General features: G+C 46.8%; 1 protein-coding gene across 2 annotated transcripts in view; it reads right to left on the reverse strand.

The window, feature by feature from the left end:
• Nucleotides 1–12,534: 12,534 nt before the first annotated feature.
• APCDD1L (APC down-regulated 1 like) overlaps nt 12,535–18,498 on the reverse strand; it is a 52,590-nt gene continuing 46,626 nt past the window's right edge. For both annotated transcript variants that reach the window (XM_028828530.2, XM_077952037.1), the window contains one exon: nt 12,535–14,975. In XM_028828530.2, the coding sequence (XP_028684363.2) occupies nt 14,211–14,975 (765 nt within the window). In that variant the 3' untranslated portion in view covers nt 12,535–14,210. The remainder of the gene's footprint in view (nt 14,976–18,498) is intronic.

An 18,498-nucleotide genomic window follows, 5' to 3' on the forward strand; every position in this document is an offset into this window, starting at 1 on the left:
GGACATGACACTTCATTGAAGGGCCTCTCGTGGCTTCCCCTGCCCCGGGCTGTCTGGCCTGAAGGAGAAAAGAACCAAACTAAACTATGAAAAGTTACCACTCTGAGACCTCTCTTAATTAAGCTTGGGGCCATGTTTGCTGTTGAGAAGGAGTGTTCTCAAAGATAGGCTGGAATGGAATTGTATTTAGAAAGGTCCCTGCAAAGTATAGATGGATGACGCTAGTTCATGACACACAAATCCCATAAGGCCAACGACCACTCTTCTGGAACACCAAGAGTAGCTCTGAGATCACGCATGCCCTACGTGAATTGAGTTTCTGTGACCTAATTGGATTTGGAGAACGCCTTCCCTGCCCCCCCTTTTCCTCAGACAGATCTGCTCTGATAGGAACCTTTTCAAGCAAGTTACTGTTGTTTCAATGCCATTCCTTACCTGTATAGAACATTTCCAGTATATTCGCACATTGAACTTAATCCTTGCAACTGTACTGGGGGGTAGGTGGCTCTGTTTGCATATGAAGAAATAAAGGCTCCAGGAGGTTAAATTGGGCAACTTTTTAGAACTAAATCAGTCTCTGTAAGGCCTGCATTGCTAAGATACCATTTCAGCTCTGAAAATCTGCTTCAGGGAACTGAGTGGATGAAGCCTTCCTCCTTCAGCTACTCTGCCCGTCTGTACATCTTTTATGTGTCTGCCTCCATACCTGTTATTTTCACACTAAAGTAAGTAGAATTAAGACTGTAGTTCACATGCTTTTTCTTTTTCTGTTGCAAACTGAGCACACTCCAGACAGTGAAAAAAAGTGCATATTCCATTTTCTCATTGCCTGAAGATCTCTGCCCGATGCTCCTGGGGAATGACTTTGGGGGCTTTAGAAAGAATATTACCAGTCTGTCTCGGCAAGGAGATGATGGGAACGCTTTATATGGAGGCTTTACATGACTTGTAAATTAAATGTGAATGAGGGCAGTTCATTAAAATTGGTATTACAGAAGTGCCCTGCCGAGGTTTGAAAACAGCTGAGCTGCCGATGTCTCAGGCCTCTCCCTGAATTAGCACTGCGTTTCTCCAGGAAATCAGCTAAGGGAGCAAGTAATAGAAGCCCCTGATAAGGAGCATCAGCCGAGAGGCAAGCTTGGGGGGCTGTGGGAATGGGTCTGCCGCCAGCTTCACAGACCTCTTCCTCCAGCCTCTGAATCCCATTAGCCACAGCGTTAGCACACGAGGCTCAGCCACCAAGAACATTAGCTGGGGTGCACGAGCTCGCCCACTCCTGTGCCGAGGGGCCCTGACCTTCCTCCATGCCATGTTTTTAGCTGTATCTATGGCACTTAACAATAGGGGGCTTCATTTTATTTAAGTTACAGAGAGGTATTTTGAAAAATTTAAAAGACACGAACTCACATAAACAGTTATGGGTAATAGTTAAAAGGGAAACCGGTGGAGGTGGATGAGAGGTTGTCTTCATGAATATAATTGAGATTTCTTTTTCTTAATGGAATTAATTTGTTAGAAAATGTCTGCGTTAAATCTGTAGAAAAAGAAGAAAAGTGTAGGCCGGGCGCGGTGTCTCACGCCTGTAATCCCAGCACTTTGGGAGGCTGAGGTGGGCGGATCATGAGGTCAGGAGATCGTGACCATCCTGGCTAACATGGTGAAACCCCGTCTCTACTAAAAAAAAAAATTCAAAACAATTAGCCGGGCGTGGTGGCGGGTGCCTGTAGTCCCAGCTACTCGGGAGGCTGAGGCAGGAGAATGGCGTGAACCCGGGTGGTGGAGCTTGCAGTGAGCCGAGATCGTGCCACTGCACTCCAGCCTGGGCGACAGAGCAAGACTCCGTCTCAAAAAAAAAGAAGGAAGAAAAGTATAGCAATAAAAATGTAGCTATTATCTAACTTGCCATAAATATTTGCAATTATGATACCTTGGAATGTTGCCACGATATGGATTGCTTTGATTAAAAGATGTCAGTTGAATAAAACAGTACTATGGGAGAATCGCTTTCTGCTGCTAGATAAATGCTGATGTTTATTTTTAAACCAGGAAACATTGATCCTGTAACAATGCCCGATTACAACTGCTTTATTACACCCCAGGGCTGATGGAGAGGTAATCACTTGGCTAATGGATGTGGGTGCAGGACGGATGCTCACTTGCTGGCCTGCTTTCCTGCTGGCATTCTGATGAGCCGCGGGAGCCCGCCTGGGCTTCTGCAGGTGGAGCTTCTGTCAGAGCTTCGTTTCAGTGATACCCAAAGCCATGTCTGACTGAAATAAAACAGGTTCCCTTTTTTTTTCCTTTGGAAAATGCCAACTAAGGGAGACTAATCAGATATCTTAACACAATTTCATCCAGGCTTAGTGCTAACAAGATTGCGGGGCTTTTTAGGGTTTAAGAAGATGAGAAATTAGTGTGCACGTTTCACACATTGACTTGCTGGTTTTTCCATGTCAGACAAAAAAGTCCTGGCTGTTTCTCCGAACTGGCTGCCTGCATTCCCATCTTTCTTTTGTTTTTACGAAATAGACTGAATTCAGCTGTTAATCCTCTCGTGCAGCATCCATGTTAAAGTGCTTTTCCATTGCATCTTTTATGTGAATTCAAAGGTCAGAATTTATTGTCTGTGATACTGAGACCATGTGTACAAGAACTACTTTTTGCTTTTCATCATTCACTCGTTAGCAAACGTTTCATAAGTACCGTCTGTCTGGCTGCTACTATATGAGGTGCTGAGAAATTAGTCAGTGGGAGTGACTTTTTATATTTTTCATTCGTATGTAGCCTAAGTAAGGTGATTCAAGCTTATACACTGAGAGAAAAATGCAAAATATATTTGGTTCTCATTTCTGTTGCTGTCGTTTCCTTTTTAAAGACTATTTATAAACTGCTGCCATTTGGAACTTCCTATAAGAAACTAAAAGTGATCTATTTCAGTGTTCCCTTCACCTTTCCTCTCCTTTTTGAATAAATGGTTTCAGTAACCCATGCTGTTCTTTCCCTATTCTACGTCTTTCTCCCTATGTTGAAAAAAGATTCCTGCAGTTTCTAATGTGTTTATTGTCTTCGATGTATGTTAACATTTTAGGAACTGAGTATCTTAAGAGATGTCTTAGAATGCTTTAGTTTTCATAATTTTTCCTTTCTGTAGTTTTCATTGTATTTGCTGTTTTGACATGGAAGTCATTTAAAAAGCTGGTGCGGGAAAGGACTCTTCACCGTTGCACATTTTGGTTATCTGATATGTAATAAACCCATGGCTTGGCAGCTGACATGATGTTTCCCAGAGAGAAGGAGATGTATTTCTGCAGGGTCCAGACCAAAAGAGCCATTAACAGCATGTTCTCCCATGTTCCATATCAGCCTGATGAAACCTGCCCTGCCAAGGCATAAACTTTTGTACTAGCTGTCTCCATATTATGTTCAATAAATTCTGTGCTCTGAATATATTTAAAGGATGCTTCAGTGTAAAATTATTTTGAATGGATGGCTTCATTCCATTGAGATAGGCTTTGGAGTGTGGACTAGAGCCCGTTGCTTGACTCTCACTGCTTCGTAGGAACATGAAATTGGTTTAAATTAAAATCAGAGATACCTTGCACCAGAAAACAGATCTAAGAGATCGCTTAGGTCAACGTCCTCTTTTTACTGATTAGGAAACTTTTGCCCAGAGAGCTTAAGCACAGGGACCAGCTTGCACGCCAGTGTTTTCCTGTTGTGGGAAGTGTGTGTCATCATTGATTTACAAAAGTACCCATCTGTGTAAATTGCTTCCAGCTTTGAAAGGTGGGTGGATTCTGTCTTTTAAGTAGTGGTTGATGGTTCTCCCATCTTACAGTGTTACCTTGTTAAAACATTAATGAAAACCATTTTAACTTCTTTTGGAAGAGTAAGGTAGGAAAATGGTAAGACTTCATATCAGACCAAAGGGTACACAGTATACAAAGTCAGGTTTCCTCCATTCCCCAACCTTTCTCCAGAGATATCCTGAACTTTCCATGTATTGACTCTTTCCAGAGATCTGTGCACATATATGTCTGTGTATATCCAGCCTTGTGTTTTCTTTTTGTTTTGAGACAGGGTCTCACTCTGTCACTCAGGCTGGAGTGCAGTGGTGTGACCCCCACAGCTCACTGTAGCCTCCACCTCCCAGCCTCAAGCAGTCCTCCCACCCCAGCCTCCTGAGTATCTGGGACCATAGGCACGCACAAGTATGCCTGGCTCTCTTTTTTATTTTTTGTAGATACGAGGTCTCTCTGTGTTGCCCAAGCTCGTCTCAAACTCCTGGGCTCAAGCCATCCTCCTGTCTCAGCCTCCTAGAGTGCTGGGATTACAGGCGTGAGCCACTGCACCTGACCAACTGTGTGTTTTCTAATACACAGGCAACAGCACACACTAACTGCTCTGTTGTGCATGTTCCTTTTTTGACTTTGAAGTTTATCTTGGAGATCATTTCATGCTAGCCCACATCATTCTTTATGGCTCTATAATTTTCCTCTGTATGGATGTGCCCTTAATTTACTTAATCAGCCCTCTATTGAGCTGCATTTAAGCAGTTTCTAGTCTTGGTGCTAAAGACAACGCTACAACAAATACTCCTACAAATGAGCAAGAATATCACAGAATCAATTCCTAGAGGAGCAATGGTTGGGTCAAAGGAAGCCTGCATTTTAAATCGTGTTAGATGCCTTCCACATTGCATCCAAAGAGGACATACCAGTTCATAGTCCTCGCAGGGTCTGCTGCTTTACTCTGCCAGCACCTTGTGCCATCTTAACTTTTTGATCTTTGCTCACCTGTAACATGCACGTGGTATCTTACCTTGAGTTTGTGGTTCTTGGGTTGAGCAGTTGTTTATGTACGTAAAGGCCATTTGAAAACACACATGAGGACCCAGAGTGAAGTAAGGTCAAAGGGAATAAAGGCTTATCTCACAAAGGGCTGACGGCAGAGCAGCAGAAATGAAGAGGCTAAGGGCACAGTCATGAATGTGGAAATTGGAATCTACCTTGTTTTACTAACAGAAAAAGAACTTGCAGCAAAGTGTATCGAAGTGGATTGGGCAGGGGGAAATAACCCTTCATGGCAACTGCTAGAGCTCTGATTCTTGACCTGTACTAGCCACCTCACTTGCTCTCATCTGGCTGCATTCATGTCATTCTTGCATCCCTGGGGTCCTTTTAACCATGGCCTTCACAGAGGGTGTAGGGGAGGCAAATGTTAGCATCCCAGACCAAAGAGAGCTTCTGTAAGAGAGACTGATAAATGGTGGTGGTCGTTAAAGAGTTAAAACCCAAAGCGTTGGCCGGACGCGGTGGCTCAAGCCTGTAATCCCAGCACTTTGGGAGGCCGAGACAGGCGGATCACGCGCTCAGGAGGTTGAGACCATCCTGGCTAACACGGGCAAGGTGGCGGGTCTGTAGTCCCAGCTACTCGGGAGACTGAGGCTGGAGAATGGCATAAACCCAGGAGGTGGAGCTTGCAGTGAGCTGAGATCCAACCACTGCACTCCAGCCTGGGCGACAGAGCGAGACTCCGTCTCAAAAAAAAAATAAAACAAAATAACCCCAAAAACCGAAGCGTTAAAACCCAAGCTGTGAAGGAGTTTTCTAAACAGCAACACGAGGAGCTATTTTGAAGAAGTGACCACACTGATTTGCCATTATCTCTGGTTAGTGCATTAGAAGACAAAACTTGCTACCTGATAATTTGCCAAGGAGTAATGGGAGTGACATGCCCCGTTAGAAACTGAAAATACTCTCAGAAATTGTACTTAAGAGTCTAGGGTTTTCTTTTTTTCCAGGTAGAACTTTGGCCTCTGTTTTCTTAGCAATGTTTGACTGCTAAAATCACTTCAAAGAAGAAAATAGTACAAATTTGGAGAAACACAAAATTAGTGTTACGGACTTTCTGAAAAAATGTTACCTTTATGCCACTTCAAAAAATGTTAAAGAAATGTGTAGGGAAGACAGGAAGCTTTTGAAGTCAAGCCAAGACCCGCTGTTATATTTTAACCCCACCATGCAGTCACGTTGTTGGCCCTGAAAGTGCCTCCACACTAAAGAAAATATTCTCCATTAGTAATGAGAAAACCACCCTAGAATATTCCAGCTGATATGTGAGGAAGGGCTGGCAGGCCACGGCTAGGATCCTGTCATGGTCCCACTTTTCCTCCTGTTTCCCAGAAGCTCAGACTCCCGAATGCTCTGTTCTCTCATGAGTGGGCCTGGCTGCCCCGCTCGGCCCTCTGTGCTCCACCACTCTCGCCTCCCAGAGCATTCGAAACCTCTCTTAACAGAGTCTGCCCTTTACTGGATTGAAAGCAATTTGAGGGGAAGTTCAAGGTTTTTGTTGTTGTTGGGTTTGGTTTTGTGGTGGTCTCATTTTTTTTTTTTATACCAAAGTATTTTGTGTGCATAATATAAAAAGCCAAACAGCTATAACAGGCTCATAGTGAAAAGCAGCAGGCCCATATCGCCCGGGGCTGCCTCTTCCCATAGGTAGCCAGTTGAGCACATTGAACTGTTTCTTCTGATATTAACATCTACATTTCCTAATAATGTGGTTATATTACTTTTTCTTGATTTTTCACTTCTATATATTATCTGTTGATTTCCTCCTAAGGAAGAGAGGGATTTAGCTCTAATTATCTTTCTCCCAACCACATCCCAAGCATAGATTTCCTTCTCTCTCTCCCTCAGTCATGTTATAATTTTTGGCTACATCAGTATACTTTTGCATGATTAAGACTACTGAGATATTGTTTACAGCTGTACCTTGGATGTGCTATGCTTCTATTTCCCTTTTATGTGTAATCCTTTGTTTTGCCGGAGTTACTAAATCTTAGTGTTTTGTTTGCTTAGCTTCCAATATATCTGTCACCTATTTAGCCCAGACCCTGATAGAAGTGTAAATCTCCTCAGCACAATCACAACACCTCAGGCAATCTGATTTTTCTGGTTTTCTTAGATCACTCCTGGAGCTCTCTGTTTTCCTGCTCCTCTCTGGACTGACTGCTATCTAAGCCTACTGCACAGCTCTCATTCCAGGGCCTTCACTCACTCTCATCTTCAGAACTCCTTTTGCACTCTTCTGGATTGGATCCCTTCTTTTCTGGATTTCTAGCTTCCTCTCTTTTGTTTTACTACCTCATTTTGGGGGAGCACATCCTTTAGCAGGTCTCTGAGCAAGGAGTATGTGGGACATAATTTTGTTGAGAACTTTACATGTCTGAAAATGTCCCATTCTGCTCTCCCACTTGATTGATAGTTGTACAGGGTATAAAACACAAGGTTTAAATCATTCTGAGGATTTTGGAAGCATTGTACCACCGATTTCCAGCCTCTAGTGTTGCCTTTAAGAAATCAAGCGCCTGGCCATCAGAGAAATGCAAATCAAAACCACAATGAGATACCATCTCACACCAGTTAGAATGGCAATCATTAAAAAGTCAGGAAACAACAGGTGCTGGGGAGGATGTGGAGAAACAGGAACACTTTTACACTGTTGGTGGGATTGTAAACTAGTTCAACCATTATGGAAAACAGTATGGCGACTCCTCAAGGATCTAGAACTAGAAGTACCATATGACCCAGCCATCCCATTACTGGGTATATACCCAAAGGATTATAAATCATGCTGCTATAAAGACACATGCACACGTATGTTTATTGCGGCACTATTCACAATAGCAAAGACTTGGAATCAACCCAGATGTCCATCAGTGACAGACTGGATTAAGAAAATGTGGCACATATACACCATGGAATACTATGCAGCCATAAAAAAGGATGAGTTTGTGTTCTTTGTAGGGACATGGATGCAGCTGGAAACCATCATTCTCAGCAAACTATCACAAGAACAGAAAACCAAACACCGCATGTTCTCACTCATAGGTGGGAACTGAACAATGAGATCACTTGGACTCGGGAAGGGAACATCATACACCAGGGCCTATCATGGGGGGGGGGAGGGGGAAGGGATTGCATTGGGAGTTATACTTGATGTAAATGACGAGTTGATGGGTGCAGCACGCCAACATGGCACAAGTATACATATGTAACAAACCTACACGTTATCCACATGTACCCTAGAACTTAAAGTATAATAAAAAAAAAAAAAAAATGAAAGAAATCAAGCACCATTCTAATTCCTGATTCTTCTTTTGTTTCTGGGAACATTCTTCAACTTTAATTTCCAGCCTTTTTATTTTTTTCTGCTAACATATTTATAATTTTCAAGACATCTTTCTTTTCCAGTTATTCTTTGTTACAGCAACCTGCTGCAAGATGTATGTATGTTTTTTTTTCACTGAGGATATTATAGCCCTTTATTGCTTTGTTCTTTTTTTTTGTTGTTCTGTATTTTTTGCATGTTGTTCCACTGGAGACCAGAAGTGTTTTGTAATTCAGATTTTTTTTTGGATTTTCAGATATTTACATTATACTTCCCAGTTAAACATTCCTAATTTGAAAATCCAAAATTCAAAATGCTTCAATGAGCATTTCCTTTGAGTATTGTGTCACCACTCATAAAAAGTTGTGGATTTTGGAGCATTTTGGATCTTGAATTTTCATACTGGGGATACTTAACCTGTATCTAAATTTTTAGCATGATACTCTACCCTGGGCTGTTGCTAAGTCCAGAGATTTTCGGGTTAAACTTTTGGTTTCTTACAGTGGTTAGGGATGGGATCTAGGAGTAGAATTCCTTTTACAGACTTGTAAAACATTTCAAAGATTCCTCCTGTTTTTAGCCCTACTGTGCTGTTGGTTTCTGCCATGCCTAGGGCCACCATTTCCTTAGCCTTAGGGGGGATTCATGGCACAAGTGGACTTGCTTCTGAGCTGCGCCCCTCGACCAAGCTGCTTTTCACCTTCTGTAATCTCCCGCCAGTGATAAATTACCCATCAGCTTGCCAGATCCCAGAATTGTGCTGACATCTCCTGTTGGCTATGTTCTTTCTTACTTTTCTGTTTATTCATGTGATCTTGTGCCCTTTAATTCTTTCCCATAATTTGTTGGGACTTCAGAAGGAAGTGGAGCTAAAGGTAGGTGTCTGCCTGCCCCACCTTCGCTGGAAGTCTGGAAGGCCTTCCTTCTAAGACACCCAGCATAGCACCTGGCACATGATGGGTGCTCAGCAAATGTCTGAGTCTTTTTACTAAACAGGCAGTTGATTTCACCAGAAGGAGTGACCACCTAAGTTTTGGTAATTTTTTTTCTCCTGAGGGATTAAAAACAGTGTCAAATGCAGGAGTGAGAGCAGTAGGTTATTAATAACCCCTAGGAAATACATACTATATCACAGGACAAAGACCTATCCTCACTAAGAGTTTGTTTTGTTTTGTTTTGAGACAGAGTCTTGCTGTCACCCAGGCCGGAGTGCAGTGGTGTAATCTCGGCTCACTGCAAGCTCCGCCTCCCGGTTCAAGTGTTTCTCCTGCCTCAGCCTCCCGAATAACTGGGACTACAGGCGCGTGCCACCACGCCTGGCTAATTTTTTGTATTTTTAGTAGAGACGGGGTTTCACCGTGTTAGCCAGGATAGTCTCGATCTCCTGATCTCGTGATCTGCCCGCCTCAGCCTCCCAAAGTTATGAGATTACAGGCATGAGCCACCGCGCCCAGCTTTTTCTTTTTTTCTTTTCTTTTTCTTTTCTTTTTTTTTTTTTTTTTTTGCCATTTCTCTCAAAATACGTTATTGATTCCATTTGAATCACTTACTATTTTGGGTCTTCCTGTAACTGGTGTTGGGGCTGGTTGGCTTCAGGAACTATCAGGTTTCAGCTCATTTTATTGATAAAGAAACTGAAGCTGGCAGGGTGGGGGGTGGGGGAGATAGAGGCTCCAAAACTAAGAAAGGGAAGTCTTGGATACCTGTGTGAGGCTGAGGCTCTCCCAGTCTCCCTGGCCTTTGGGAGATGAGAAGCTTGAGATGGAGTCTCAAGGCACCTCTCACCAGGCCCTGTGGCCTCCTATTCGGGGATAGCAGTGGTCTTTAATGCTATTCTAGAAATATCCTGGCTAGTAGAAAACAGATGTCCTCAAGTTCACAGGCCTTGGTTCTGCTCTGCCCACCTGATTAGAAAAAAAGTCAGCAACATCAAAATTCCAAGCCAGTATAGTGTGTGGGTGTCATCCTGCTGCTTGAATTCAGAGTCTCCAACCAGGTCTTGGAACATGTATTCTTTTAACTGGTATTTATTTACCTCCTACTATGTGCCCGGCACCATTCTAACACTGGGGATCCACGGAGAACGAGACAGACAAGGACCCTGCTGGCACAGAGCTCATGCTAGAGGAGAGGGGCTAACAATAGGTGAAAACCAACAACCAGGAATTTTTTCAGATTTTGGCTACTGACAAATGCTGTGATGAAGTGACTGTGCTGTGGTGGACGCTATCTTTAGGGTAGTCAGGGGTGACGTGGGCAGAGCCTTCCAGGCGAGGGAGAGCTGGAGCCAAGACCTTGAGAGGCACCAGGTTCCATGGGACTGCAGGAGAGCAAGGAGGCCACTGTGGCCGAAATGGAAGGTGGAGGTGCCAAGTGGGCAGGAGGAGGGTCTGCCTGGAAGCTTGGAAGGGTGGTTTTGGGGAATGTCGACAGGTCATTTGTGTTCATGCTGACATCCATTTAAGGGGGGTTGTGTGTGTGAGAAGGAGCAGGCTTTCAGTCTCTCAGAACCATCAGGAGCAGACTGGAGGCTGCACGTTACTGTTCAAGTCCCCTCTTGAAGTGGGAACAGCTCTTCCCTGCTTGGCTCCAGTCTGCAATGCTAATGGGTATGAATCAGCCCCGACCAGGCCCTGATGCAGTGCTCCATTCTGCGTCAGAAAGCTCTAGCCCCTCATGCCTGAGTCACCTGTGCCCCAGGAGAGGATGCACAGACCAGGGCCACGTGCTGGCAGGCCTGCGTCACCAAGCCACACGCTGCTGCTCAGCCCGGTAGCACCGCTGGGAGATTAAAAACATGGGCTTAGTGAAAGGCAAAGAGCTTCTTATGATAACCAGCATCTGTTAGTTAATGGACCTCTGAGAGCTGTATACAATTTCAACTTTTTATTAAGGGAAAAAAGCTCATTTGCTCTCCTGGGAGTTGCACAATGAAATTATCAACTGCATGGGCTTCCCACCCACCCCTCACCTTTCAGCGTGACTGAACATGCAATGGAGAACATTAATTTTATTTGGAAATAGGACTCTGGGCTTTCCTCCCCTTCTGTGGATGAGAGCGCTCTCACGTTTTATGTGAAGGGCAGAGACTTAAGGGGCAGGAGCAAAGGGCTGGAAGGAAGGCTTGGTGCCCATGGGCCTCTGGCCCTGTCGCCAGGGAGTCTCAGCCCCTCAGCCTCTGAAACGACCCCTTCCTTTATCAGCCCAGAGTCTTGGAAGCCCTGACCCTCTGCCTGGGAGAAAAGGGATGGTTGCCCCTTCTTCAGCCTTCGTAGCTCCAAGCAGCATCACCTGCCCCCACACTAACAAGCCCCAGCGAGCAGAGAGCAACTAAGTCCAACTGAGGGGATCCAGGAAGCTGCTGTCCTGCTCAACACACTCCTTTTCATTAGGGATGGCTCACGCCACGTCCCACGAAGCAACACTAAATTGTCTTCCCCAAATAAAATCAAGGAATCCCATTCCCTCCAAGAGTCAGGAGGACACCCCAAGCCCGCGGGCTGTGAGACAGAGTCCTGGATCTCAGGCTCTGGAGCCCAGCCACTTCTCCTCTCTGTGCCTCAGTGTCCTCGCGTGCAAGACGCAGAGACTCACAGCCCTCTCACTGACTCAGCTGGGCCTCCCGAGGGTCACTGAATCTGGTAGATGGAGGTGGCCCATTCACAGGTCTCAGTGTGAGGCTTCACAGCGATGACCAACATTTGCTGAGTCTGCCATATTCATTGAAGGTCTTTCTACCATGCACCAGGCACGCTGGACCCTTCTGGAAAGATTGCAGGCAGTGAGTCAGAGCCGAGTTGTTTTCGTTGGAGCTTACATTCTAGGCAAATAAGGTCATTTCTGACAGTGATCAGTTTTCATGATAAAGAACATGCACCTGTGATGCAATGGATTGACAGAAGGACCGGGGAAGAAGTGGGGCTGCTCTTTGGGATGCGCATGGTGACACCTTCAGGAGGTGACATCTGGTCCGAGACTTGATTGAAAACAAAGTGCTAAGCTTCTGAAGGTCTGGGGAAGAGACGCTAGGCAGAAGTCAGGGCTTGTGCAAAGGCCCCAAGGCAGCAACAGCTCCTGTGATCCAAGAAACAGAAAGAAGGCCAGTGTGGCCAGGGCATGGGGAGGCGTGGCTGAGCCTTGCAGGCAACAGTGAGCCAGAAGTCAGGCTTTTATTCTGAGTGCAGTGGAAGCCCCTGGGGGGTTTTCAGCAGGGCAGGCAGTGACATGAGAGCAGAACTGAGAGAGCTGGGGTTTACCTCCACTGGTTTTATTCTCTTTCACACATTCTCTGGAGGACATTCCGCTTCCTTTCTTTAGAACCATAATTCCCTTGGTTGACTTTAATAACCAGCAAGAGCATTTTTCAGGCTGTTTAATTTTATTAAAAGGTTTAAATTTGATGATAAATGGTGGCATGATTGCTTCAAGTCTCGGATACAAGACCTGCTCAGCCGTGGACACATCATCGACACCCACCGCCGTCCCCACCCCCCAACCCCGATGTAGTCTGAAACTGTAAATAATGTAATTATTTCTTGTACTTTGGTAAATATGCCAGGAACACTGGTAGCTGTCTGAGACCTACAGAGAATGCTAACTTGATGGGCTTTTTTTTTTTTTTTAAAGAAGAAGAATGGGTAATAAGTGGGAGCAATTTCAGCAGGCTGATTGGACCCCACACAATCTCAAGCAGGACGAGGGCTTCCCTCTGAAAGCATCATTAACCTCACAGACAATTGTTCAAAATCTGTGATAAGAGCTAGAGATAGAGATCAGGAGGAGGAAGGAGGGGGTGAGTCATCAGCCCCCAGTCCTGAAAACTCTCGGGCCCACCAGGAGGCCAGTTAATTTCAGTGTACAGATGAGGCCCTGGGAATTCGGGTAGAGTCCCTGGAGAGGCACAGCCTGTTCCCACCATGATGACAGTCCTCTCTGAGCAGAGGACACCAATATATTAGGATCATGGCAAGGAGGCTGGGCAAGGTGGAGCTGTCCAGATGTCGCCATGTAGCCTGGCGACCCCGACTTCTCCCTAGGGTGGACCCAAAGATACACATTCGGAGATTTCGTTTGTCAGGCAAGCACAGGAAATCTTGGCAACCGAGCATGGCTGGGCAGGGCGAATTGCAGAGCATGTTAGTGTTATGGCGGTCATTACTATTAACTACTTTCAGAAGGCTGGAAACGCTGCTCCCCTCCAAAGACCTGCCCCCAGCAGCCAGCCTGGTGCACACTGGCATTCGCTTGGGCTAGGGAGGCTTGGAGGCTGCAGCCTGCTCTGGGGAGGCCACACTTCTCAGCTCAGATGGAGTCCTCTTCATTTGTATGCTGGCCCGGGAAAACTGGATTTATCCACACGCAGTATTGGCAGCTTGAGGTCTGACTCACAGAAGCACAGGCAGATGCAGACGAATGCCAGCAGTCAGGATTCAGGAAAGCTGAGCTGCCTCTGAAGACACAAGCCCTTCGCCAGAAAGCTGAGAAGCACTGAAAGCCCGAAGTGGCATCTTTAATTCATGGCACCACTTAGAGATCGTATTGCTAAATTCGAATTAATAATCTTTAAACAACAACCTACAGACATGGCAGAGCAGTAGGCCTTGTCCCTAGGCAGAACCTCAGGGTCTCCTCTTGCTCCCATCTTGGAATCCCAAGGGTCAGGATGGGAAGAACGGGGAGCAGCGTGGGATGGGGGGGTTCCATGTGGCCACCTGACTGCACCTGTTGGCGGGCTGCCAAGGATAAGGAAAGTAGAAAAATTGGGAGTGATCTTTAGAAACTCACATAGCAATGAACATCACTGCCGCGTCCAAGTGCGTGACTGGGACTTGGGCTGTGGGATGTGGTATAGGCTTTGCAGGTGTTAAGCTCATGCCCTGAGCCACATGGAATGCAGGCAGAGTTTGGAAGCAGTGGGGCTGTGCATCCATCCATGACAGAGCAGAGGAGAATGGTTCCTTCCCTACAGTTTCCAGGAGGGAGTCTGAAGAGTTGAATGGGTGTCCAGAGCCACCATCCTGATGTCAAGTCCAATGTCATAGCCAGTAGAGGAAAGCCAGCCCTAGAACTAGGGGCAGAAGTGGGAGGGGGGCTACGCGAAGACCCCCTGTGCTGGGGTGCTTCTGCAGCAATGGTCGGTGCTGCGGGGGCCTGGAGAAGTCGGGGGCTTCTCCCCGACAGAGCACCAGGGGTGCTTGGTAGGAGGTGGGGCGTTTCTCTGGGGTATCGGGACTTGACCCATCAGTGGGCCTTTGTCCGATGAAGAGCAGGCTTTGCCCGAGGGGGTCTTGCTCCATCTTGAAAAGCTCGTACTCCACGTGTGGGAGCCGGATGCCCAGCGGCAGGCAGCCATTGGTGGCTGTGACATCCCGCTCAGTGCCCACGGACCAGGCCCCCGCACCCCCACAGCTGCGTGGCTCAGAGAAGTTAAGCATGGCCGTGGTGACCTGGTCCATGGGGGTTACATGGGCCCGTGTAACCTCGAACACCAGCTCGGTGCCGCCGCGGACCCTGGTGGACGGCGTGCCCCTGGTGTATCGGCCGGCGGCATACACGGTGAAGGTGGGCTGCTGGCAGGCTGGGTCTGAGAAGTGATGGTAATACCCTTCCCAGGAGCGGCTGTGCCCGTGGAAAGTGAAGAGCCGGGTGAGGAACAGGACCGCTGGGCGCACCTCACATCCCGAGCTGACCCACCAGCCGCCCAGGCGCAGGGGCAGGGCCAGAGGGGGCGGCAGCACGGGCGGGTGGTGCACATCAGAGCGGGCAATGAGGCCACAGGCTGGGCACGGCCGCACGTGGTGCTGGCGAAAGACAAACAGAAAAACGGTGGTTGTCCCACAGGGAGAAGTTGGGGTGCAGCCTGGAAAGGAACCCCAGCTCTGTAGGGGTGAAAAGGCAGAGTGAGATGCGGCCTGGCCCTCCCTCCTCTCTCTCTCACTCCCTGCCTTCAGTCAGGACGGCCTTTTTGCTTCAGTCAGGAGGGCCTCCTTGATGGAGGTCAGCCCCTGTATCCTCGGGCCTTGGGTCTCCTGCTGTCTGAACTCCCCGCCAGCTCCTTCTTACTAGGTCTCTGCTGGGCACCAGAGAGAGCTTTCCCGAATGCCCCATGTAAGGTGGGGCTCAGGGCTGGCACACCACCCTCTTTTATCTTCCTCATTCCACCCCCTGAGACTCTCTTCTCTCTATCCCTCGCCCCTCATCAAACTGGAAGGCATTATGCCTTACAGTCCTAAAACGCCCTAGAAAGCGCGAACTGCCTCTGCGGCTACCCCATCCCCACAGCACAGGGCTTGGCTCGCAGCAAGCACACATTTGTTGCATGAATAAATGAGAAATGAATGGAAGCACAGGTGGCCTTCGTCTTGGGACCTGACAGAAGTTGTCCTTGCTCAAGCCCAGTGTGCTTGGTCCTGGAATTTGACCGTGAAAGTTGATCTTTTTTCTAGCTCACTCTTCTAGGTGTTTCCGAAGTGCCAGGAACTATGCTAAGCACTTCCCGGGCAACTGGTACGTGTTATAGCTGAGGGAGCTGAGACCCAGAGGACCGGCTGGACTGCCCAGGTTGTCCGGCCTGGAAGTGGCAGAGACCAGCTGAAATGCAGCCTGGCTTGCACCCGGCTGTCTGAGCTCCCACTCTCCTGTGCTCATAGCAGGTTACATCTTCCCTACAGATAGAGAATAGAGGATTTTTGTCTTTAGAAATCTCACAGTGGAAGGTGCACATCATTTGCTCTACCTACCCCATGGAAAGTGAATATGGCAACAAGGATCAAAAGCCATCAAAACATGTCTGAGCCGAGCGTGGTGGCTCACACCTATAATCCCAGCACTTTGGGAGGCTGAGGTGGGCAGATCACTTGAGATCAGGAGTTCAAGACCAGCCTGGCCAACACGGTGAAAACCCATCTCTACCAGAAATACAAAAATTAGCCAGGTGTGGCAGCACATGCCTGTAATCCCAGCGACTCGGGAGGCTGAGGCAGGAGAATAGCTTGAACCCGGGAGGTGGAAGTTGCAGTGAGCCAAGATCACACCACTGTACTCCAGCCTGGGGGACAGAGCAAGACAACATCTAAAAAAAAAAAAAAAAAAAAAATAGGCCGGGTGCAGTGGCTCACGCCTGTCATCCCAGCACTTTGGGAAGCCAAGGCAGATAGATCAATGGATCATGAGATCAGGAGATCAAGAGCATCCTGGCCAACATGGTGAAATGCCGTCTCTACAAAAAATACAAAAATTAGCCAGGTGTGGTGGTGCACGTCTGTGATCCCAGCTACTTGGGAGACTGATGTAGAATTGCTTGAATCTGGGAGGCAGAGGCTGTAGTGAGCTGAGATTGTGCCACTGCACTCCAGCCTGAGTGACAGAGCAAGACTCCATCTCACAAAAAAATAAAAAATAAAAAATTATGTCTTTGGAAGCCCATTGCTTAAGTCTGTGCGAAGGAGATAATTGAAATCTCGTGAAGAGCTGTGGCTCAAAGATGTTCATTCTCATGTTATTTGTTATAGGGAAAACTGACCACACTTAGGTCTTCAGGTGCTGCCACACCCTCACTTGTCCCAGGCTATGAGTTGATTTTCCTCCATCTTTGCCTGTATTTACAGTTGTCCCTGCCTTACAAACTCTCGTGAGCTGCGTTTACCATAAAACACATTAACAGGAAACAGATGCTAAACTAAATTGCGTGGGAGTAGTCTGCGTTTTGGAGTGAAAAGGCTCAGCAGACACTAAAAAGGAATGCGATACAGACTTCTTCCTTCTTTCTCCCTCTCCTTCCCCTTCTCCTATTTTATTTCTAAAAAAGCAGCTGCTGCCCAGACTTGAGGCCAGAGCACCGTTCTGGAAGGTAAATGGCCTTGGAACTTGTCAAAGCTGATGTGGGAACAAGCAAACATCTCCTGCTGTTGCCATTCCAGAAGGAAACTTAGAGTTGCAGTCCAGCCAGGACAGGCACAGGAAGGGGGCGTTTTGAAGGCCCAGCTGGGAAATTAGCTCCAATATATTTTTTCTTGCAAAACTCCCAAGATTTCCATATAGCACTGCTGAGTTCCATACAGTACTGAGTGAGTTTCATGCCAGACAAGTAACATTTAGAAGTTCTGGCTTAGAAAGAAAATATTGGATGATTGATAACAGTGTTTTTTTTTTTGTGGGGGGGTGTCATTTTATAAGCTGTTATTTTTTATTTCTATAATGAACCTTAAGTTTCCTTGATTTATATAACATTGGAGACCATATTGGCTTTGGTTATGGGGATTTTGGCCCAGAGAGCTTGATGGTTCTCTGAAATGCTAGCAAATGGCTGCAAAAATGTTTGTGACAGGAGCAAGCAAGCTTGATATTTAGCTGGAGTGTTGGTGATGGGGATGCCGGCTGATGGGAGTTGGCTCCATGTCACACTAATGTATATTGAGAGGACGTAATGCATTACAGCCAAATAACCCCAGAGCTCTCCTTACCCACCACAAAGGACAAACAAACAAAAGATACTCTCTGCAGATAGGACGTTTGGGGATGCTGGTTAGTAATTTGGGGCAAGCAGTTTTCTGCAGAGCAGAAGCAAATTGAGAACCAGCAAACTTTTAAGGTGAAAGAGGGGTGAGAAAAGGCATTTCCTTCTCTGGTGCTTTTGAAGGTGGTGAGACAAGGTTCCCGGCTCCATGGGAGGTCTTCCGGGCATCTTTCTGCAGAGGTCTGAAGTCTCCTGCGTTAGTAAACAAGGCCCCCGGCAGGCAGAATTCACACTTGTACAGAAACCAAACTCTTACTCATTTAAGCCTGTTACATAAAGTTATTTCTCAAACACTACATAACAGTTTCTAATTAACCCCCAGAGGTGACACCAGGCTCAGATAATTTTGGTCCGGTGTTGGCTGATTGATTAGGATTCTATATCCAGGCAATGAATTTGGGGATCCAATTGGTTTTAAATTAACTTCTAAAAATGTTCATGTTTACCATCTGGTTTGGGTCGTGGGCAGGGCGTGGGCCCCAGAGAGCGTAAGGCAACAACTGATTCATTTCTTAGGGGTTTCTCTGCAGCAGTTCCTTCTTTGAAATTATCTGTCTTTTCTCTTTCTTTTTTCTTTATTTTTTTTCCCAAGGAGAGGAGCCACTGGTGAGCAGACCTTTAATTTAATGTCTGTACATCTGGCACTGCTCATCTCTGCATTCATTTCTATGTGTTTTGCTTCTCAATCACATTTCAGGCTGGATTGGCCACCCGGGTTAGCCAGGCAGCAGGGAGGGCAGGGACAGCCATGGCCCCAGAGTCCTGCCTGGGGACGCATGAAATTGTCAGCCTCCGCAGCCCCCGGGGAT

The sequence above is a fragment of the Macaca mulatta genome, chromosome 10 (genome assembly GCF_049350105.2).
Source record: "Macaca mulatta isolate MMU2019108-1 chromosome 10, T2T-MMU8v2.0, whole genome shotgun sequence".
Taxonomy (NCBI): domain Eukaryota; kingdom Metazoa; phylum Chordata; class Mammalia; order Primates; family Cercopithecidae; genus Macaca; species Macaca mulatta.